Below are 24,962 nucleotides of genomic sequence, written 5' to 3'. Positions count from 1 at the left end.
GATACTGGTTCCAGTTGGTGTTCCTGGTCGGGATGCCTCTCCGCGTCACTGGCTGGGCATCGACGTCAATGTCAAATATAACTGGGACGTGGTCCGAAGATAAGGCAGTGCGGGTGCTGGCGGAGATAACATAGGGCACACCCTTGGCCACCGCAATGTCGAGCACGTCCAGAGGCCCACCGTTGTTGGGAAAGTGGGTGGGTTCGTGAGGCCCGAGGATGACGGCGCTCCACCGCTGGGCCGCTCGGAGAAGTTTGCGTCTGTGGTTGTTGGTGACACGGGAATGCCATTTGGTGTGCTTAGCGTTAAAGTCACCACCAGCAAAGAACTTTCCAGGTAATGCCAGCAAAACTTCAACGTCCGGGAGGAGTAACTGTCGGCCAGGCGGACAGTAGACAGCAACAAACGTGATGCGCCCATGCGAGGTGTTGACAGCTACAGCAGTGGCCTCCATCGCTTGGAGCTGCGGAAGAGGAACTTGATGGTGCACCAGGGAAGTCCGGACGTAGACTGCAGTGCCACCGCCATGAGTTGGCCTGTCGGTCCGGTAACACACATAGTTGGCAGGCCGGACATGGACACCAGGCTTGAGAAAAGTCTCGGAAACCAGGCAAATGTCGACGGCCTCATCCCGCAGCAGCTGTCGAAATTCGCCATCTTGGGTGCGGATGCCCTGGGCATTCCACACGCAGACAGCGACGCCTCGTTGACTACGGGCCATGCTGGGATGCCAGTGGTCCGGTGGAGTGTGCCTGAACGGCTGCACTGACAGCGGCAATGAGTTGCCGTGGGATATCTTTGAGAAGCTCCCGAAGTTCTTGCAAGAGGAGCTTCATTTCGGCCATGCAGGAATCGGCCGCCTGAGATGGGACAGTTGCAGCTCGTGAGTGTTGAGCCTGGGTCGGCACGACGTCAGCCTGACGTCCCTATTGGGAGTGGTCGTGTTGGCCCTGGTCTTCACCCTGCTGCTGTGCAGAGCGCCGCGCTGATGGTCGCGCCGCGGCCCGTGGACGGCGGTCCGTCTCGGTGGCGGGAGCTGGTGCAACAGTGGCCGGCTTCGGCGCAGGTACGGAGGCCTGCGGAGAGGAGCCAGAGGTAGTAGCAGCAGCAAAACTGACGCCAGGTCGGACTGGTGCAGGCCGCTTTGTGGAGCCGGGTCGTCGACCACGGCTCCGTGCCGCAGCCCGTTGGAAACTGGAACAGCCGCGGTAGGAGGCCACATGTTCCCCACCACATCCAGCGCATTTGGGCGGTCCATCTGTCCGCTGCCGTGTGCAGTCGCGACTGGCGTGCTCCCCCGCACACTTAACACAGCGGTGGGGGGGGGGGGGCAGCGTGCAGAACCGTACCACATGCCCAGCCATTTGACAGTTGAAGCATTGCGGTTCGCCCCTCTTCGAGCGCAGTTTTTCCGTAGTGACAGGTGTCGCCGCGATCTTCGTGACCTGCCATAGCCCGCGGTTGTGTGGGATATCACAGGTGACCACGAGGACCAGTGGAGTCTCCTTTCGGGTGCGGTGAGAGGGGGGGCGGGTTATCGAGCATAGGCCAAATCCATAGCCCATATCCTCCAGTTGTCGCCGGACGTGATCCAGGCAGTAGTTTCGAGGGAGGCCCCGAAACACGATCTTGAGTGTCTTGTCCATTGCAGATGGGTAAGTATAGAACGGCTTCTCGTGTGCCCCAAACGTAGCCGTAACTTTCCTGTAATCTTCTGCCGATTTTAAGGTCACCTCATAGAGGTTGGCACCAGCCGGCTTGATAATGACGTTATCTTGGCCGACAAGGCGAAGTAGCATCCTGTAGAGGCCGTCGTAGCCCTCCTTGTGTTGGACCACAATGGGTGGCGGTTTGGGTTCTCTCTTCTGAGCTGGCATCTCCACACCGTCAGCGAGTTCCTCAAAGGCGATTGCCGTCTGAACCGGCGGCGCTGAGGAGAGCTGAGCCTTTCTGGCTGGCCGTTTGACGAGTTGAAACCCTTCCTCATCGACAGCGACATCGGTCTGTTTCGCCTTTTTGCCCTTAGGAGGCGCGCGGGTGGTTCCTGTGGCAGTAGTCGCGCGCCGTTTCGTTGTCCTGGCGGCGGCGGGAACGTCAGTTCTTGCTGTCGACTCGTCGTCCGAATCTGGCAGCGGAACTTGCAGTGCATCCGAAACGTAATCTATTCCCGTATCCATATTCATTGCCATGGCCGTCGTAGGTGGGGGGCCGGATGGGGCCGTCGACAAAGCGGGCTTTGCAGGACGGCGATCCGCTACACCCTTCGCTGTACGGACATCCTCTCGCTCCGACATCTCAACGCTAACTTGGCGTGCGTGCGTGCGTGGTGCACTGGCTCGCTGAGCGAGAGGCAGGCGCTTAAGTACTCTATCGGGGGCGCCGCTATTGGCCGCTGGAACCACGTGTTCCACTGTGGCGCCCTTATACTAAAAGCGGGCCAGGAGGCGTGCGCCGCCATAGCTTACGGCGCGATGGTGCAGAGAGCTCTAGCGGTCTTCGACGTCCATGTCTGGTGGGGATTCAAATTCCGCGGCGCGCGGTATCAGAGATGGATATGTCGTATTCGGCAAATATTTACTATTTGCACAATATAGGAGAGAGAATTGTCATAGCAAGTGGTTGGATAAGTGCCGAAGTGATAAGGAATACCACTCAATCCATTGTAAGAAGATTGCGGCAATGCATTGATACCAACAGACAAGACTTCGAACACCTTCTGTAAATGGACGTTCATGCTACCTTTTCGACCTTCGTTCGGCGAATATTTACTTCAAATGGTTCAAATGGCTCTGAGCACTATGCGGCTTCTGAGTTCATCAGTCGCCTAGAACTTAGAACTAATTAAATCTAACTAACCTAAGGACATCACACACATCCATGCCCGAGGCAGGATTCGAACCTGCGACCGTAGCGGTCGCTCGGTTCCAGACTGTAGCGCCTAGAACCGGACGGCCACTCCGGCCGGCTATCGCAGTTTTAATGACCAGCTTTAGAGTCAAGGTGAGAGTGGACAGGAGAGTAGAGGAGTGCACGTTACCTGGGAGACGGTGCCGTTGTCGAGCGTGACGTTGCGGTAGGCGGTCATGGCGACGATGGCGACGCTGAGGTTGACGCGCAGCGCGTACACGTTGAAGAAGCCGAGGAAGGCGAGCAGCGCCACCACGTAGCGCCGCCGCCGCCACACCTTCCACACGGGGCCGCGCCCGTCCGCGCACACGTCGCTGCAACACCGGCGCCACTCACCTCAGCAAACTGTGACACACTTGTGGATATTGTGTTCGAAAACTGAAACCGTTTTTGCTAATCGGCTACTGTTTTCGTGATGCGGTACTTTCTGTATATAATGAAAATGCTCCATAATGGTTACTTTAGTATTGCTTAATTAATTTGCTTTTATTTCATTTTTGCGTATGAAATTGTTGGTAAACAATGGAAATAAGAGGGTGAGTCAAACGAAACCCTTAAATTTGTAATAACAAATCGAAATTTGTCGTCGTTATCCAGCACGTTGGTAAGCGTGCTACAAACAGCGTGCAGAATGGCCTGTAGGTGGCAGCACAGTGCAGATGCACACATACCGTCGCAGTATCAGTATAAAATGGCCGCCCCACTTCCGACTTGCACCACGGAAGAACAGCGTTCTGTTATTCGGTTTCCGCGTAGTGAAGGTGTGAAACCTATCGAAATTCATCGACGAATGAAAGTTGAGTACGGTGATGCATGTTTGTCACAGCAGCAAGTCTACGATTGGAGTAGGAAATTCGCAAAGAGTCTGACTTCATTGTAAGATGCTCCTCGTCCAGGTCAGGCACAACGGGTTGTGACTCCACAGAACATTGCAGCAGTTGAAGCCGTAATAAAGGGAAACCGCCGAGTGATACTGAATCACATTGCAGATCAGTCATGGGTCAGCACACCACATTGTGCATGATATACTCCAGTTTCACAAAGTGTCTGCAACATGGGTACCACGGCAGCTGACTCCTGAAATGAGAGAACGACCTGTTAATGCTTGTGAGGAACTTCTTCGGTGCTTTCAACGAGAACGTGATGGCTTCCTTACAAGAATCGTTACTGGGGACGAAACCTGGGTTCACTTCCACCAACCGGAAACGAAGAGAGCGAGCAAGGAATGGCGCCATTCCTCATCACCACAACCAAAGAAGTTTCGAACAGAACCATCAGCAGGGAAGGTTATGCTCACTTTCTTTTGGGACGAAAAAGGCGTCATTTTCGAGCATTACATGCCTAAAGGGACCACTGTCACCAGTGCATCATACACAGATCTCCTAAAAAAATCTGCTGCCTGCAATCAAATCAAAGTGACTTGGATTGCTGTAGCAGGTGTGCTTTTGCAACATGGCAATGCAAGGCTCCACATTGCCCATAGAACAGTTGCAACTATTACAGACCTGCATTTTGAGTGTCTTTCTAATCCACCATACTCACCAGACCTTGCCCCAAGTGACTTCCATATGTTTGGACCACTGAAAGAAGTTCCGTTCTGATGAAGAGGTACGCCACGCGGTGCATGAGTGGTTGCGCGAACTACCAAAAGAATTTTTTTCTAAAGGAATTTATGCACTTTGTAAGCGCTGGAGGACTTGCATTGAGCGTGGTGGAGATTATCTTGAAAAGTGATAAAGCTTTGTCCACTTCTGTACAATAAATAATATTTAAAAAATATTTAACGTTTCCATTTGACTCACCTCGTGTATACAAGGAATTACATGTTTTGGTATCGTTTCATTAATTTATTTTTATTTATTTTTTGAGGATGTAACCGTCGGTAAACAATCGAAATGTATACAAGAATTCCATATACCATCCCCATTTCGGACATTGTCCGCCAGGATTCGAAGGAGGCTAGTGAGACAGGCTCACGTCGCATCGCATCGCGCTGTGACTGTACGTCGGTCTCAGCAATGAGAGATCTCTAACCTTCTGAAGAGCATTGCTGTAGGTTCGCGAAGGTTTGTGTTTTGCGTGAATCCAGAAGAAGAAATGCCTCATACCTGTATACTTCTATAAGTAACCCAAATTATTTTGTTATATCTGTGGTTTCACTCCGAAGTCGCAACTAGAAAACTTAATCTTCTTGTAAACAAAGAAAAAAGAAAGAAATGTAAAACGCCACCAAGTGGGCCCACACATATGCTGTTTGACATGTGTTAGTCCTGACATCGAGTATAGATTTAAGTGTCAGGAAGTCATTTCTGAAAGTATTTGTATGGAGTGTAGCCATGTATCGAAGTGAAACGTGGACGATAAATAATCTAGACAAAAAGAGAATAGAAGCTTTCGAAATGTGGTGCTACAGAAGGATGCTGAAGATAAGATGGGTAGGTCACATAACTAATGAGGAGGTATTGAATAGAATTGGGAAGAAGAGAAATTTTTGGCACAACTTGACTAGAAGAAGGGATCGGTTGCTAGGACATGTTCTGAGGCTCAAGGGATCACCAATTTGGTATTGGAGGGCAGCGTGGAGGTTAAAAATCGTAGAGGGAGACTTAGAGATGAATACACTAAACAGACTCAGAAGGATGTAGGTTGCAGTAGGTACTGGGAGATGAAGAAGCTTGCACAGGATAGAGTAGCATGGAGAGCTGCATCAAACCAGTCTCTGGACTGAAGACCATATCAACAACAACAGTCCTGATAGTCTGGCTAAAACGATCAAGTCATATGTCCTTTGCTGTAATTTGGAGGAAACCAGTGGATCACATAACAGAGTAATATTTCTGTGTGACAACGTACTACTGTCTAAAATTAAAGCAACAAACCGCTACTTCCCCGTACTGCCTCTAATTCACGATATAATTAGACAAAATGTCAACAGAGATCTGCACGGAAGATGACATTCCGGTTAACGGACAACCACGCCAACGATGACATCAGGGCACCTATCAAACGGAGTAGGGTTTGCCAGGTAGTCCCACATCCAAAGTTTGCTGTAGACACAGTCACAAACGGAGCAGTATGGCACATAGAAGAGGCCTATGAAACTCTCTGCGGTGGAGGACCATAGACAGAGTGGAAGCAGGACAGTCACAACCTGATATGGCCCGATGGCATAATGTGAATCGTTATGTTGTTTCTCAGGTGTGACGACAATTTATAGAGACACAAACTGTATCCCGAAGACCAGGACAGGACCGACCATGTGTGACATCGGAAACAGACGGCCGCCTCAGAACTGCACGGCAACTGGAACCTGGCCTCGCAGCATCCACTGGACGTGTTGTATCGAGACAAACGGTGTACAGAAGGCTTCCGCAGAGTAGGCTTTAGTGTGAAGGCCTGCTGTATGTGTGTCTCTGTTGCGTCTTCACGGAAACGAACGTCTAGAGTGAACGTCAACATGCCACATGCACGGTAGAACAGAGAGCCAATGTTCTTTTCACAGGTGTCCCGATTTGGTCAGGAGAGTGATTTCCGAGGGATTCACATCTGGAGGGAATGTGGAACACAATTCCGGCAGCCAAACATCCCTAATGGCATGGGCAAGGATTATGTTAACAACACGAACGCCTCTTGATGAAAGTGTATGTGTTAATCGGCAGGGTTTAACTCTTCTCAGGTATCATGACGAGATCTTGGGACCTTACGTGCGGTTGTTCCGAGATACTGTGGGCCCAGACTTCGTACTGATGGACGATTATGCTTGACCTCATACTGCGCCGGAGGTTGACGTTTTCTTGGAAATGGAAGATACTACATGCACTGCATGGCCTGCTCGCTCTCCCGTCTTCAGTCCCATAGAGTATGTCTGGGATTCACCAGCGACACGGCTTGCAACACGTCAGCATCCACCAACGACCCTCCAAGACTTGCAATCAGCTCTGCAGGAAGAATGGGCCTTATTGCATCAGCATGAGATTGATGACATCACTCACAGCATGCACTAACGATGTCAGGCCTGTACTACACCCTATACTGTACACATTAACCAGTTGTCGGAAAGTGTGTGCAAATTCGTTGAGTTGGGCAAAACGAAGAATATTTTGTCTGCAGTTACGCATGTTGCAATTGTTTACGTTCTTTACAGTGTTTCTATTTAACTATCACCTGTTTATATTGTTTTGTGGCTAAATAAAAGCAATGTTTCAAAATTTCCGTTTGTTGCTTTAATTTTGGACGCCAGTGTAGTTGGAATCATCTCGAAAACGAAGAAAACTGTGCAGTGCCCTAATTGACCTTCTGCTTTAAGATCTATCTGTCACAGTGAAGAATTGCCGGTACTAGTACCTCCCGAGATTGTGACAGAGAGTGAAGACGAATACAGAGGCGAGCACATAGAGGAGACACACACGCTGTCCCAGCATTTCACGCCACCTGTGAATGAAGTGAGCATTTTTTACTCAAGGGGATCCCAGAGATCTCATTCATGCTTTAAAATTGTTGAAGCAACAGCCTGAGCTTCTAGCTTCACGATTAAAAGAAAGAAATCTTCTTCTTCCTGATACGAAGTGAATGTCTATCGTGAGCGCAACGCTCTTTTTTCTGAATATTTTTCCAAGGAAAGTGATATGAATTTTGTAATGACATCGAATTCGTTGCGGAAACTCTCGGACATGATTTCAGTGTAAGTGATTTGGCGCTTGCTCATAGATTCTAGCAAACTTAGTCTGGAAGTAGTACTTCCCTACAATGGGAACAAATTTCCCTCTGTTCCTATTGCTCAAATAGTTAACATGAAGAAGATGTATGAGAACTGAAAACTGGTATTCACGCATATCCAATATGAGAAAACAAATGGCATATATGTGGAAATGCGGCTTGCAGCTCGCGTACAGTACTGCCTACTTTATATTCGATTGGGGCAGCAGAGACAGGAAAAGCCACCAATCTGGCAAAAAAAATGGACTTCTCAGAAAGAGCTGCTACCTGGAGAGCAGAATGTGATGAAGGCTCCTCTTTTGAACCGAAAAATGTGTGACATTCCGCTGCATATTACAATGGGTCTTATGAAAACTGTAACAGCCGTGGATAAAACATCACATGCATTGAGATATTTGTGAGATACGTTCCCAAGGATCAGTGAAGCAAAAATTTAGGAGGTAATATTTGTAGAACCTTAAGTAAAGGAATTAATATCTGATGAACATTTCCTTAATTTGTTGGATAATGCTAAACAAATAACGTGGCTGTCTTTCATAAGTGTTGTAAGAACTTTTTTAGGCAAACATAAGCCAGAAAGCTAGAGCGATATTATACTACAACTAGTGAGATCACACCACCATTGGATATGTGACACGTCACTTAACATATGTTTCTTGAATAATCATATAGTCTTCTTCCCAGATAACCTTAATCATGATCATGGAGAACGGTTCCCCAGGAGATTTCTAAAATGAAAAAGCGCCGGCAGGGTAACTACATTACTGAAATATTGCCTGACTACCGCTGGACCTTACGAACAGACGATCCTGCTGCAGAGTCTCACAGGAAATCAGGAAGAAAATGTTGCTATGTATATTTATTCACTTTTATTTACCCTTACGTTGCCAATCTCTTTGATTACCTTGTATACTGAAACAGATTTTTGTGTTCTTCTTTTGCCAAACAAAATTACACCGACAAACTTCGAGGGTTTGTAGAAGGTGTCTTCAGAAACAAAATGAAGATAGGAACGCATGGCCGAAAACGTCGTGCAACGACGCCAGCAGCTGTATATGTATGTATATACAGGGTGATTCCGTGATAGTGTTACAAACTTCCAGGGACGCATAAAACCATATATTTATCAATCTGTGGTAAGGAAACGAACAAGTCGAAAGTTATAAGCGAAAACTGTTGTCATACCTGGAGTACATGTACTGTTACAGTTGTTGCTAAGGGTGTAGAGTAGGCAACTTTCTGATACGATTGTATGGACCAAAACAAGACAAAAATGCTTCGTAAAAGTGGACTTTAGAATACTTACCTTTGGAGCTATGAACACGTGTTCAATAGAGGAGACGTGCTTCGCAGCAGCGCAGTTGAACAAGTGCTCATACTTCTTAAGTACGTATTTTACGGCGAATTTACTGGCCTTTTACTCTTGTTTTCGTCTGTACTACCACCTCTGAAAGTTGCCTACCCTAAACTCTTACTAACAACAGCGTCGACAAATGTATTCCACTGTCAAGAGATTTCAGCATGATTTTCGCTTATAAATTTCGACACGTTCGTTTCTGAATCAGGGGCAACAGCCTGGATGATTGACTGATCTGGCCTCGTAACGTCAAACAAAACGGCCTTGCTGTGCTGGTACTGCGAACGTGTGAAAGCAAGGGGAAACTACAGCCACTATTTTTCCCGGGGGCACGTTACTTTACTGTATGGTTAAATGATGATGGCTTCCTCTTGGGTAAAATATTCTGGAGGTAAAATAGTCCCCCATTCGGATCTCCGGGCGGGGACTACTCAAGAGGACGTCGTTATCAGGAGAAACAAAACTGGCGTTCTACGGATCGGAGCGTGGAATGTCAGATCCCTTAATCGGGTAGGTAGGTTAGAAAATTTGAAAAGGGAAATGGATAGGTTAGATATAGTGGGAATTAGTGAAGTTCGGTGGCAGGAGGAACAAGACTTCTGGTCAGGTGAATACATGATTATAAATACAAAATCAAATAAAGGTAATGCAGAAAGGGGTTTAATAGTGAATAAAGAAATAGGAACGCGGATAAGCTACTACTAACAGCTTAGTGAGCGCATTTTTGTAGCCAATATATACATGAAGCCCATGCCTACCACAGTGGTACAAGTTTATGTACCAACTAGCTACGCAGATGATGATGAAAGGATTGAAGAAATGTATGATGCGATAAAAGAAATTATTCAGATAGTTAAGGGAGACGAAAATTTACTAGTCATGGGGGACTGGAATTCCTTTGTAGGAAAAGGAAGAGAAGGAAATATAGTAGGTGGATATGGATTGGGGGCAATAAGTTTTAACTTGTAAACATTTCCATGAGCAGATGTGCACTCTGACCACAATTTAATGGTCATGAACTGCAGATTAAAACAGTAGAAACTGCAAAAAGGTAGGAATTTAAGGAGATGGAACCCGGATCAACTGAAAGAACTAGAGAGTTTCACAAAGAGCATTAGGGAACGGCTCACAAGAACAGGAGAAAGAAATGCAGTGGAAGAAGATTGGGTAGCCTTGACAGATGAAATAGTGAAGGCATCACAGGATCAAGTAGGGAAAAAATGCGAGGGCTATAGAAATCATTGGGTAACAGAACGGATATTGAGTTTAATTGATGAAAGGAGAAAATATAAAAATGAAGTAAATGAAACAGGCGAAAAGGAATACAAACGTCTCAAAAATGAGATCGACATAAAGTGCAAAACAGCTAAGCAGGGATGGCTAGAAAAATGTAAGAATGTAGAGGTATATCTAACTGGGGGTAAGATAGATACGGCCCACAGGAAAGTTAAAGAGACCTTTGAAGGAAAGAGAACCATCTGTATGAATATCAAGTACTAAGATGGAAAACCAGTCCTAAGCAAAGAAGGGAAAGCAGGGACGTGGAAGGATATAGAGGGTTTATGCAAGGGCTCTGTACTTGAGGACAATATTATGGAAATGGAAGAGGGCATAGCTGAAGATGAAATGAAAGACATGATACTGCGTGAAGAATTTGACAGAGCACTTTAAGACCTAAGTCGAACAAGCCTCCCGGAGTAAACAACATTCCACAGATAGCCTTGGGAGAGCCAGCCATCACAAAACTCTTCCATCTGGTGAGCAGGATGCATGAGAGAGGCGAAATAACTTCAGACTTCAAGAAGATTATAATAATTCCAATCCCAAAGAAAGCAGGTGTTGACAGGTGTGAAAATTACCGAACTATCAGTTTAATAATTCATGGTTGCAAAATATTAACACAAATTCCTTACAAACGAATAGAAAAACTAGAGATGCCGACCTCGGGGAAGATCGGTTTGGATGCCATAGAAATGATGGAACACGCGAAGCAGTACTGATCCTACGACTTATCTTAGAAGATAAGTTAAGAAAGGGCCAACCAGCGTTTCAAGAATGTGTAGATTTAAAAAAAGCTTTTGACATTGTTGACTGGAATACTCTCTTTGAAATTCTGAAAGTTGCAGGGGTAAAATTCAGGGGGCGAAAGGCTATTTACAATTTGTACACAAACCAAAAGGCAGTTATAAGAGTTAAGAATCACGAAACGGAAGCAGTGATTGAGAAGAGAGTGAGACAGGGTTGGTAACCTATCCCCGATATTATTCAATCTGTATATTGAGCACGCAGTAAAGGAAACGAAAGAAACATTTGGAGTATTAATTAAAATCCATGGAGAAGAAATAAAAACTTTGAGATTCGCCAAGGACATTATAATTCTGTCAGAGACAGCACAGGATCTGGAAGAGCAGCTGAACGGAATGCACAGTGTCTTGAAAGGAAGATATAAAGTTAACATCAACAATAGCAAAACGAGGTTAATGGAATGTAGTGAAATAAAATCAGGTAATGCTGAGGGAATTAGGTTAGGAAATGAGACACTTGAAGTAGTAAAGGAGTTTTGCTATTTGGGGAGCAAAATAACTGATGATGGTCGAAGTAGAGAGGATATAAATTGTAGACTGGCAATGGCAAGGAAAGCGTTCCTGAAGAAAATAAATTTGTTAACATCGAGTATAGATTTAAGTGTCAGGAAGTCTTTCCTGGAAGTTTTTATATAGAGTGTGGCCATGTATGGAAGTGAAACATGGACGATTATCAGTTTAGAGAAGAAAAGAACAGAAGCTTTCGAGATGTGGTGCTAAAGAAGAAGAATGAAGATTAGATGGGTAGATCACGTAAATAATGGGGAGGTACTGAACAGAACTGGGGAGAAGAGGAGTTTGTGACACAACTTCACTGGAAGAAGGGGGTCGCTTGGTAAGACATGTTCTGAGGCATTGAGGGATCACCAATTTAGTATTGTAGGGAAGCGTGGAGGGTAAAAATCGTAGAGGGAGAACAAGAAATGAATGCACTAAGCAGATTCAGATGTATGTAGGTTGCAGTACTTTGGGAGATGCTTGCACAGGATAGAGGAGTATGGAGACCTGCGTCAAACCGGTCTCTGGACTGAAGAACACAACAAGAATAACAACAACAGCCTCACAGATGTCAGCAGAAGAGCGCAAGCCTTATATCTGTCCAGAGCGTATAAGTAATGGAAAAAACGAAACAATAGTGCTGCGGCACATCTTTTAAAAGAAATAGTTCAATTAGTGTCCAACAAGTTCCCAACGGACTCTTTGGTTTAAAACACTTTTTAATAAGGTGTAGTTAGTGTAGTTTTTAATAAGGTGTAGTTAGATGCAGACAAGGATCGCCGAAAAGGAAATCATAAAAGTAAAAGGACTGCACAGTAACCTCATGAAAGACAAGAACAGAAATAATAAAGAATTAAATTGGGAAAACACTCACTGCCGGAACCTATCACTATATGCGAAAGCGAGTTGGAACTTCGCTCTTAACAGAAAATGTCCTACGAATTGAAAACTTCATTCTACTCGACTCAATGATTCACCGACGTGTACGGTACGCAAACTAATACATAACGAGGAACACAGATTTCTGATAACGTAAAAGACATATCGCTCTATATTACACAAAAGAAAGCAATTGGACATGAAAATTTTTAAACTCGGATAGCCTACGTTACCCAAAAACAAAACGAAATGCAGTCTCTCGGATGAAAGACATTACATCTAGACGAAAAGAACCTAACAATAGGGAGGAATTCTGGGTATATCTCTCAGCCGAGCACCACATGGTGATGCGCAACAGAAACTGTAAAGAAACCTACTGAAATTTTTTTACCAGGGCAACCATGTAAAATTAGAAGCAAATAATTGACTTTACTAATTAACATATCTTGCGTGTTACAAGAATGGATTTTAGTTGACGACACTACTTCTTGCAGAAAATAAGTTTTGGAGTGGTAAATGGATAGAGGAGGTGAAGGCGTAACCTAATTATGATCGTATGCTTGTATTGTTTTGTTTTGGCGAATGCAGAAAACTTATTGAAGAGGCTCACTACGATTTTTCTTTCCTCATTCCATATTTAATAGGAAGACAATTGGTACGTTAATTATGTGTCACATCAAGCAAGTTTAACTCCTTTTAGAAGCTAAACAAGAATTTTCAATTTTACAACTTACTACATTTAAGGAGTAAGCTTTATGTTTTGCAAACAAGTGGAAGTTCTGACCTCCATCATGTCACTTTGCGAGAAAGAGATTTTTATGTAGAAATCTACAAAATACACTGTATAATCACGTTCTTGCGACGTCCAGATTCACAACCAAGAAGAGTTTTATTTTTTCAGCGTGTTGTCCACAAAGATAAAGCTTTATAATTTGCACGGGAGATGAAGTCCACGAGGAAGAATGCGAATGTTGGTAAGCGAAAGGTAGGGCTGCAGAGGAGAAATGAGGTCCCTCTTTTTAATATATAATTTAAAAAAGATGAGAGTGGTTAGATTCGCTATCTCTAGATCGGACGTAGTCTGGTTCGATACCCGCTCGGGGACTGTATTGTCCTAATCATATCATTTCATCTGGTTTTCATCGACGCGAAGCATGGAGAAGTGGCGTCAAATAGAAAGACTGGCACCAGATGACGGAACAACTCCAGTCAATAAAGTCCTACGATCATTTGATTTCTCTCTACGATTTGAACGGAGACTGGACTGCAGTTGTGAGGATCGAAGGGCGTGAAAGGGAAGCAGTGATTGAGAAACGAGAAAGACACGGTTGCAGCCTGTATATTGAGTAATCTGTAAAGGAAACAAATCCGGAAAGGGAAACAAATTTCATTGAGAAGAACTTTAAGGTCTGCCAATGACATTGAAATTCTATCAGAGATGGCAAAGGATTTAGAAGAACAGTTGGACCGAATGGGTAGTATCTTGAAATGAGATTATTCGATTAACGTCAACTAAAGTAAGCCAACGGGTATGAAGTGTAATCGAATTAAGCCTGGCGATGCCGAGGGAAGTACAGTCAGAAATCAGACGCTAGAAGCAGTAGATGAGTTTTGGTATCTGAGCACCAAAATAACTGACAGAGATGTAGAAAAGGTGTAAGATGCAGAGTAGAGCTAACAGCAAAAGCGTTCTTAGAAAGAGAAATCTGTTTACATCGAATATAAATTTAAGTGTTTGGAAGTATATTCTGTAGGTATTTATTCGGGGTGCAACCTTGTACGGAATTGGAAGATGGAACAGACAACAAGAAAGTGAAGATTTTGAAGTGTAGTACTACAAGAGATTCTTGAATGAGTAAGTGATGGATCGAATTGAGGTAAAAAAACTAAATTTATGGGACTACGTGACCTAAAAGAAGGGACCTGTTAATAGGACACATCCTTAGACATGAAGGAAGCGTCGGTGTGGTAATGGAGGGAAATTCTAGAGGCAGCCCAAGGCTTGACTGAAAAAAGCAAGTTCAAATGCGCGTAGGTTGCGGAAGCTTTGCAGAAATGAATAGATACGCGAGCGTGAAGGATTCCATCAATGCAGTCTTCGGACTGAAGATCATAACAGGAACAGCAACACTGGACACAAATGCGGAACCCGGCGGAAGTTTCAGAGCTGCAAAAGCTTCGCAGGCGCTGGAATAGAAGCGGAGCCGCGCAAGTTTGGTGGCGAGCAGCGGAACAGCGGAGTACGGACCGCCGACGCGGCCGGTGGTTGCCAGCGGAATATTCACACAGTGTATCGGGGGTCAAGTAGAAACAAAAGTAAAAGCCAAGTCGAGAGTCTGAGACACAGGTCGTTTACTGATGCCTCCGTACAACACAAAATGTAGTGCCAGTGCTTTTTTTTCCTTTGTTGATCGTTCTAATATAGCAGAGCAGGGGCAGGAAGGGGAGGAGCGTTACGGATTTGCATTACTCTTCACACAAACGATGCAAAAACTAACTTTTTTCCTTTTTTTACCGTTTAAATGCCACTAAATTTGTTTTTCTGTAGGAAATTTACATAGTGTGTTCTTCACATGCTTGAAATGAATATGAATATTTAGTTTAACATTTATGTGCAGAAGTATAGACCCTATATCTCTAACATCGATCAGCTGTAGAATTTTGGAACACGTATTATGTTCCAGTATAACGAATTTTTTGGAGACTAGAAATCTACTCTGTAGGAATCAGTATGGGTTTCGAAAAAGACGATCGTGTGAAACCCAGCTCGCGCTATTCGTCCACGAGACTCATAGACTCGGGTTCCCAAGTAGATGCCCTGTTTCTTGACTTCCGCAAGGCGTTCGATACAGTTCCCCACAGTCGTTTAATGAACAAAGCAAGAGCATAAGGACTATCAGACCAATAGTGTGATTGGATTGAAGAGTTCCTAGATAAGAAAACGCAGCATCTCATTCTCAATGGAGAGAAGTCTTCCGAAGTAAGAGTGATTTCAGGTGTGCAGCAGTGGAGTGTCGTAGGACCGTTGCTATTCACAATACCTTGTGGATGACATCGGAAGTTCACTGAGGCTTTTTGCGGATGATGCTGTAGTACATCGAGAGGTTGTAATAATGGAAAATTGTACTGAAATGCAGGAGGATCTGCAACGAATTGACGCATGGTGCAGGGAATGGCAATTGAATCTCAATGTAGACAAGTGTAACGTGCTGCGAATACATAGAAAGAAAGATCCGTTATCATTTAGCTACCATATAGCAGGTCATCAACTGGAAGCAGTTAATTCCATAAATTATCTGGGAGTATGCATTAGGAGTGATTTAAAATGGAATGATCATATAAAGTTGATCGTCGGTAAAGCAGACGCCAGACTGAGATTCATTGGAAGAATCCTAAGGAAATGCAGTCCGAAAACCAAGGAAGTAGGTTACAGTACACTTGTTCGCCCACTGCTTGAATACTGCTCACCAGTGTGGGATCCGTATCACATAGGGTTGATAGAAGAGATAGAGAAGATCCAACGGAGAGCAGCGCGCTTCGTTACAGGATCATTTAGTAATCGCGAAAGCGTTACGGAGATGATAGATAAACTCCAGCGGAAGACTCTACAGGAGAGACGCTCAGTAGCTCGGTACGGGCTTTTGTTGAAGTTTCGAGAACATACCTTCACCGAGGAGTCAAGCACTATATTGCTCCATCCTACGCATATCTCGCGAAGAGGCCATGAGGATAAAATCAGAGAGATTAGAGCCCACACAGGCATACCGACAATCTTTCTTTCCACGAACAATACGAGACTGGAATAGAAGGGAGAACCGATAGAGGTACTCAAAGTACCCTCCCCCACACACCGGCAGGTGGCTTGCGGAGTATGGATGTAGATGTAGATTTCAATGTCAGCCAGTAAAACTGCGTCATTTGGATTGATTGTCACGGTAGACTCTTTTGTATAATTTATTTGTTGTGTCTGGTAATATGACGTGCAATGTTAAAATCAGGTTCACTAAACGTCACGTCCGTGTGCTACTCCTCCGTTTTTGCCAGCTTCGGTGGTTGCCTGCTGGGAAACGTGTGCACAACGTTTCGTGGGCTGCAGCCACGTAGTTACAGAGGCGTGAGGAAGACGTATACCAGCAGGCGCCGACCACATACAGCCAGCCGTATTTTAACGAAGACAGTCGTGTGGCGAAATCCAGAGGTAGTAAACTAATCATAGTGCATGCTCAGAGGTACGCAACATACTGCAAAAATACGAGTAACATCGTGAAAACACCGTCTCGTCACAAAGTGTCAGAACGATTGACCCTAAAATTGGCTGCTATTTAGTTCCGTAACACCCTTCCCCTTCCCACCCCATCCCCCGCAATCATCCAACCAAACGTCCCACAAATTGGTGCCGACACGGTTTATTTGTGACCACTGGCCGCTGTGCCAAAATGCTCATTTGGACGCCACGAACCTCTATATGAGGGTGAACCATATAAAAACCATAAATACGCAATAAACATAAATACGAAGCCTGTATGTCGGTAACTACGTTCCGAACAATGTGTCGGCGCATGTGCACAAACACTGGTAAATGTAAACCGTAAATAGGGCAGCCCCGGTAGCAACTTGCCTCTGAGACGAACGGCATTACCTTCTTTGGTTTCTATGTAGTGACGGTCTGAAGCGTACTGAAATTCATTGTAGAATGAAGATCCAATATGCTCATCGCAGAAGCCAGTCTACTAATGGGTCGCTATAATGATGCTTTTACACTATTGGCCATTAAAATTGCTCCACCAAGAAGAAATACAGATGATAAACGGGTATTCATTGGACAAATATATTGTACCAGAACCGACATGTGACTACATTGTCACGCAATTTGGGTGCATATATCCTGAGAAATCAGTACCCAGAACAACCACCTCTGGCCTTAATGACGGCCTTGACACGCCTGGACATTGACTCAAACAGAGCTCGCATGGCGTACACAGGTACAGCTGACCATGCAGCTTCAACACGATAACACAGTTCATCAAGAGTAGTGACTGGTGTACTGTGACGGGCTAGTTGCTCGGCCAGCATTGACCAGACGTTTTCAATTGGTGAGAGATCTGGAGAATGTTCTGGCCAGGGCAGCAGTAGAACATTTTCTGTCTCCAGAAAGACCCTTTCAGGACCTGCAACATGGGGTCGTGCATTATCCTGCTGAAATGTAGTGTTTCTCTGGGATCGAATGAAGGGTAGAGCCACGGGTCGTAACACGTCTGAAATGTAACGTCCACTGTTCAAAGTGCCGTCAATGCGAACAAGAGGTGACCGAGACGTGTAACCAATGGCACCCCATACCATCACGCCGGGTGATACGCCAGTATGGCGATGACGAATACACGCTTCCAATGTGAGTTCACCGCGAAGTCGCCAAACACGGATGCGACCATCATGATGCTGTAAACAGAACCTGGATTCATCCGAAAAAATGACGTTTTGCCATTCGTGCACCCAGGTTCGTCGTTGAGTACACCATCGCAGGCGCTCCTGTTTGTGATGCAGCGTCAAGGGTAACCGCAGCCATGGTCTCCGAGCTGATAGTCCATGCTGCTGCAAACGTCGTCGAACTGTTCATGCAGATGGTTGTTGTCTTGCAAACGTCCCCATCTGTTGACTCAGGGATCAAGACGTGGCTGCACGATCCGTTACAGCCATGCGGATAAGATGCCTGTCATTTCGACTACTAGTCATACGAGGTTGGTGGGATGCAGCGCGGCGTTCCGTATTACCCTTCTGAACCCACCGATTCCATATTCTGCTAACACTCATTGGATCTCGACCAACGCGAGCAGCAATGTCGCGATACGATAAACCGCAATTGCGATAGGCTACAATCCGATCTTTATCAAAGTCGGAAACGCAATGGTACGCATTTCTCCTCCTTACAAGAGGCATCACAACAACGTTTCACCAGGCAACGCCGGTCAACTGCTGTTTGTGTATGAGAAATCGGTTGGAAACTTCCTCATGTCAGCACGTTGTAGGTGTCACCACCGGCGCCAACCTTGTGTGAATGCTCTGAAAAGCTAATCATTTGCATATCACAACATCTTCTTCCTGTCGGTTAAATTTCGTGTCTGTAGCACGTCATCTTCGTGGTGTAGCAATTTTAATGGCCAGTAGTGTATTATTATTGGCTCTAAGCACCATGGGACTTAACATCTGAGATCATCATTCCTCTATGGAAATGTCGTGTGGCTAGGGCCTCCCGTCGGGTAGACCGTTCGCCTGGTGCAGGTCTTTCGATTTGACGCCACTTCGGCGACCTGCGCGTCGATGGGGATGAAATGATGATGATTAGGACAACACAACACCCAGTCCCTGAGCGGAGAAAATTTCCGACCCAGCCGGGAATCGAACACGGGCCCTTAGGATTGACAGTCTGTCACGCTGACCACTCAGCTACCGGGGCGGACATCAGTCCCCTAGACGTAGAACTACTTAACCCTAACTAACCTAAGGGAATCACACACATACATGTCCGAGACAGGATTCGAACCTGTGACCGTAGCAGCAGCGGGGTTCCGGACTGAAGCGCCTTGAACCGCTTGGACACAGCGGCCGGCCTATAATGATAACTGTGAGTTGCCACACAGTTTGTGTGAGTCAGGAAGCTTGCCTTCTAGCATCAATTTATCACAGGTCACTGGAACAACGAAGGGTAGCAAGCAATTGGGGAACAAAAGCGCCGATAACTCTCGTTTTCCATAAGCACCGTGGGACGGATTCACACAGTTATAGGCCTACATCGCTGACACCAGTCTGTTGTAGAATTATGGAACTTCCTTTATACTCGCGCGTTGTGCAGTTCTTGCAGAAAGGAAATTTTCTCCATAAAAATCATAGTATCTGAGGAAACAGCTCGCTCTGTTCGTCCATGAGACTCAGTGCGCCGTAGACACAGCTGCTCAGGTTGGTGCCGTCTTCCCTGACTTCAGGTGGGCATTCGATCCCATTCCACAATGCCGTTTAGGGACCATACCAAGAGTGTACCCGGTATCGGAGCAGGTTTCTGATTTGGCTCAGGGGCTTCTATAAGTCAACACGTTGTTCTTAACAGTACGAAATTCCTCTGCTTTACAATAATTCAGGGAGTACCACGAGGAAGTGTTATAGGTCCGTTACTGTTTACAGTTTACCGTATAGCAGTGATCTAGTGGATAATGTCAGCAACACCACGAGCTCTTCGCAGACGGTTCCATCGTCTGTGACACTTCGACACCAGGAGGTTGTAGCGACATACAGGAAGACCTCCGGAGGGTCAACGATTTCTGCAGGGACTGCCAGTTCGCCGTGAAATAAAGGTAACGTATTGAAAGTCCAAAGGCGAACACATGCATCATTGTTCGATTACACCATTGTTGGCAGATCAGTGGAAACTGTTACTACCGCAAAATACCTACGAGTTACCTTCCGGAGCAACCTAAGGTGTAATGACGAGTAAAACAAATTGTATTAAAAGCACGTGCCAAACAGATTCATTGGACAAATCTGAAGGAAATGCAATTCGTCCACAAAAGAAGTGGCCTACGAAAGACTTGTGCGACCGATACTTGAGTGATGCTCATGAGTCCAAGATCCTTGCCAGGCTCTATTAGCGGAAGAGAGAGAGAAAATGGGAAGAGGAGCTGTGGGTTTAGTCAGCGTGGGAGCTCAACGGAGAAACTCGGCGCACTTCTTGGCAGACGCTACAAGAGAGGCGTTGTGCATCACGAAGAGGTTTATCGTTCTAATTCCGAGAGCGTACTTCTAAGAAGAATCAGGAAACATAGTGCTTCCATCCACTTATACCTCGCGAAATGATCACAACGAAAACATCAGAAAAATTAGAGCTCGTGGCGAGTTTTATCGACAGTGGTCTTTCAGCGACAATACTCGCGAAAAGAGGAGGCAAGGGGGAAGACGACTTTGTTACCACAACTCGGAGTATAAATGTAGATGTTCGCCTTTTGATAATATACAAAGGTAAGCATTAATATCCTCTATATCTCCAGTATAACTAGAGAGATGATCAGCATGCATGTGACACATACAGTGGGGCAAAACTGACGACAGTTCATTGACGAACAATGAGAAGAGTTTCGGACCTAATACAGAACGGTGGCGGCCGCCTGATAGTATCTATTTGTATTACCACTTCTCAGTTCCAGACTTGATGCACTGTTGGCGAGACAACACTGCACTGCGCTTGGAGAGCAATGTTGACCGCTAAATTTGACAAGTAAATTGTGGAGCTGCACAGAGTCTATAAAGCACTAGCTGGTCGCTCCTTGTCTGTCGATGGATACCTGTTAAGGTAGTTTTACACCAGCCATAATAATTACATAATGCCGACAACGTGTCCGGCATCACTGTCAGTCACACGAAGTGCAACCAGTGGTCGGTAACAGTGGCGATCTCTTTTGCCCGGCGATGATCGTGGCAGTGCGTTTCCAGGCCTGAAGTTTGTACCCGTAGCTGAGCATGGCAAAGTGAATGCGGCTCTCCTGATTTTCCGTGCCACAAAGAAAAAAGTTAGCAAAAAAAAAGATACCGCGCTTTCTGGGTCGTTCTTTCTGAAGTAAGCGAATTGTTTCCGAAACTTTAACCCGCGAGATACATAGCTTCTACAGAATATCACCACAATATCTAAACAAGATCTTGAATACATTGTAAAAACATTTTACCTGAGAATATATGAAGGGCTCGTTTCAATAGTGGTACAAGTCCATATCTGTTCATATTGAGATACAGAGTCCTAAAGTTAAATGAGCGCTGAAAAATCTGCAGTTGAGATACCTGAAATATTCAAGCATATGGCATCTTCCTAGAAATGATCCTTTCTTTCTGTTTGTTTGGCTCATTAATTTCAAAAGCATTATAGACAGAAAAGTGCAGGTAATGGTCTTGTACCACTATTGAAATAAGCCCTTCATATGAATGCCTGTATACCATTTACAACCAGACTGGCAATCACTCTTGGGTTTTGGATACCGATCATTCGTGCAGGAGTTTCATGTACTTCTAAAGTGTTCTTCTCACCGATGTGCCTCTTAGGATCAGAAATTGCAATATTTAGCTGGAAGTACTCAAGGAATTCACAACGACAAGTTTGAAATAACAGTCAAACGTTTATGTTAATGTTTTATTGTGGTTCTCGAGTACAAGGAATTATATAAATACGTAGCGTTTACGAGCCGGCCGGTGTGGCCGAGAGGTTCTAGGCGCTTCATCTGGAACCGTGCGACCGCTACGGTCGCAGGTTCGAATCCTGCCTCGGGCATGGATGTGTGTGATCTCCTTAGGTTAGTTAGGTTTAAGTAGTTCTAAGTTCTAGGGGACTGATGACCTCAGAAGTTAAGTCCCATAGTGCTCAGAGCCATTTGAACCATTTTTTGTAGCTTTTACGAACAGATATATAAAATGTGTAAAGTAATGTATATAAAGGGACAGTTGGAAATTTGCTTTGCGTGAACACGGAAACACACGAGATGAACGTTAGAGAATGCTTAGGAGACTTATGAACCTACATCGATCAGAATTATGGCTAATTGCTGCAGATTTTCTTATGACACAGTGGTATCAGGGAGTCTAAAAAATATAAAGAAAAATAAGAAACGTAGCACTACGAAGTAATTATCCGAATCGGTGGAAATCGACAGATGTTTCACAAAGTGAGCAGGTCAGTAACTCGTTGGTGCACCTCCGGCCCTTATGGAAGCAGTTATTCGGCTTCGCATTGATTTATTGAGTTGCTGGATGCCCTCGCGAAGGATATCGCGCCAAATTCTGTCCTATTGGCGCTTTAGATCGTCAAAATCTAGAGATGGTTGGAGGGCCCTGCCCATAATACGCCAAACGTTCTCAATTGAGAAGAGATCCGGCGACCTTTCTGGCCATGGTAGGGTCTGCAAGCACGAAGACAAGCAGTGGAAACTCTTGCCGTGTGCGGGCAAGCATTATCTTGCTGAAATGTAAACCCAGAATGGCTTGCCATGAATGGTAACAAAACGGAGCGTCGTCGTACCACTGTGCTGTAAGGCATCCGCGGTTGACAACGAAGGAGATCCTGTTATGACATGAAACGGCACCCCAGAAAATCGCCCCCGGTTGTCAGGCTGGATGGGGGGTGACAGTCAGCCTGATACCCCACCCCTGTCTGGGGCGTCTCCGTACATCTCTTCGCTGTTTATCGAGGCTCAGTTCGAAGTGGGACTCATCGCTGAAGGTAATTCTACTCCAGTCAATGAGTTTCCAGTCCGTAATGTGTCCAATTACACAGTGTCTGGAGACAGTGATGGGATACCATTCAATACCTCAATAATATTGTTGAATGGTCAAATTTGTCATGTCGAAACCTTTGTTGATTTTTCCCCATTGTTAGTCAGCTTTGCAAAAAGTCCGTAGGGAAATTTTAGTTGCCGACATGAACTGGAAGTCAGTTATAGAGAATTACGAAATACATTTTTCGTATCGTTTCCGCGCTTGAAATTGCCCTTTCTCTAGCTGCGCTACGCCAAGGCCACCTAGAAACACACAAGCTGGCGTCGGGTGCACGTCGCTATTGCCATAGCGATGCGAGCGCTGATTCTGTAAGCGATCGAAAGGTGACTAAATATTCACACAGAAATGCAACTTGTATTTTATTCATAGCTTCCATTCGAAATTGGTATGGAGTATACACAAGTAGTTACGAAATTACAACAGGACTACTTCAAACTTATTTCTTCCAGCTATTGCGAGTATATGAAATATTGATACTGTGTTCCGAACATACATTTTTGTGCTTCGTAAACAACAACTAAATGCGACTGTTGACAGTCCTGTGAGAAGCAGTCATCGATGTTTCTACAGAAATCTGGGTCATAGAAATGACTCTTCTCTAATACCGGTATATTTTGAGGAGTTCTCTGGATATTTAATCAGATCTTGAAAGCGAGGAGAGTAAAAGAATAGTGTACTGCTGATTGCAACTTAAGATTATTGTTACGTTGTAGACAGAAAACTGCAGTGACCTGTCCATAATAATTATCTGCATTAAATAAATTTTTGATGGTGTACAGCAACCAGCCACTAATCGATTTTAGGTTATTTTATTTAAAACATACTGTTACAGGTTTCTAATTTTTCACTATTCATTATCAGACGGTTTTTTCATGCTTCCATCCAAACAAATTATAGATTGGTCTCCTGTGAGTTGCCCTGGATAAACAATAATTCATAATTATAAACATGAAGTCAAATGAGTGCGCTACATATTTTTGTCAGAATGCAAGTTTCATGAATGTCAGTCTGGTGCATTTCTTCTTGCAGTTTTCTTGCAATAAAATACGTTCTCCGTATGGTGAGTTGGCGATTGTGTTGCCGCCTGGACTCACGGGGCCTACTGGCTCCATGCCAGGGCGGTTTCCGCCAGGGTCGCTCTGTCGCTGATACTCTTGTGTCCCTCGAGTCTACCAACCGGACAGCCTTTTCCAGACGCCAACACCTGGTTGCCGTCTTTTATTATTTTAGGAAAGCTTATGACACAACCTGGCTACATCATATCCTCGTCACTTTATATGAGTGGGGTCTCCAGGACCCGCTGCATACACTCCAAGTTGGTGCCTCCCAAAGTTCCCCTTTATCCAGGAGAATCGAATCCCGCAGAGCTGCGTATTGACTATTTTTAGCGGCCATTAACGGTCTAGCAGCAGCTGTAGGGCCGTCCATCTCACATTCTCTGTATGCAGACGGCTTCTGCATTTCGTACTGCTCCTCCAGTACTGGTGTTGCTGAGCGGCGTCTACAGAGAGCCATCCACAAGGCGCAGTCATGGGCTCTAGCCCACGGCTTCCAGTTTTCAGCCGCGAAGTCGTGTGTCATGCACTTCTGTCGGAGTCGTACCATTCATCAGGAACCAGAACCTTACCTTAATTATGATCCACTCACGGTAGTGGAGGTATATCGATTCTTATGACTGATTTTCGACGCAGGAATGACTTGGCTTCGTCATCTCCGTCAGCTTAAGCAGAAGTGCCGCCAGCACCTCAATGCCCTCCGCTGCCTGAGCAGCACCAACTGGGGTGCAGATCGCTCTACGCTGCACAAGCTCAACATAGCCCTTAGTCAATGCGGGAGACTATGAGAGCCTTGTTTAAGGTTCGCCGGCGCTCTCAGCACCACTGTGGACTTCGCCTAGCGACGGGAACTTCTTGAACGAGTCCGGTGACCAGTGTGCTGGTGGAGGCGGCAATCATTCCATTACAGATCAGGCGTGCACTACTGCTCGCTAGTTACATCGCACACATTTGTAGCTATCCTGAAGATCCAAATTACTATCTCCATTTCCCAACTACAGCGGTTCATCTCCCGCGTCGAAGGCCCATGTTAGGGTTCAAAATGGTTCAAATGGCTCTGAGCACTATGGGACTCAACATCTTAGGTCATAAGTCCCCTAGAACTTGGAACTACTTAAACCTAACTAACCTAAGGACATCACACACACCCATGCATGCCCGAGG

At 45.3% G+C, this 24,962-nt stretch overlaps 1 protein-coding gene across 1 annotated transcript in view; it reads right to left on the bottom strand.

The window, feature by feature from the left end:
* LOC126202956 (vesicular glutamate transporter 2-like) overlaps nt 1-24,962 on the bottom strand; it is a 313,828-nt gene that overhangs the window by 101,579 nt on the left and 187,287 nt on the right. Inside the window, exon 3 of the mRNA XM_049937075.1 lies at nt 3,038-3,221. Coding sequence (XP_049793032.1) covers nt 3,038-3,221 — 184 coding nt within the window. The remainder of the gene's footprint in view (nt 1-3,037; nt 3,222-24,962) is intronic.

This window comes from Schistocerca nitens, chromosome 9 (assembly GCF_023898315.1).
Source record: "Schistocerca nitens isolate TAMUIC-IGC-003100 chromosome 9, iqSchNite1.1, whole genome shotgun sequence".
Classification (NCBI taxonomy): domain Eukaryota; kingdom Metazoa; phylum Arthropoda; class Insecta; order Orthoptera; family Acrididae; genus Schistocerca; species Schistocerca nitens.
Note: the sequence above shows the minus strand (reverse complement) of the source record. Positions and strands in the feature narration are given on the sequence as shown.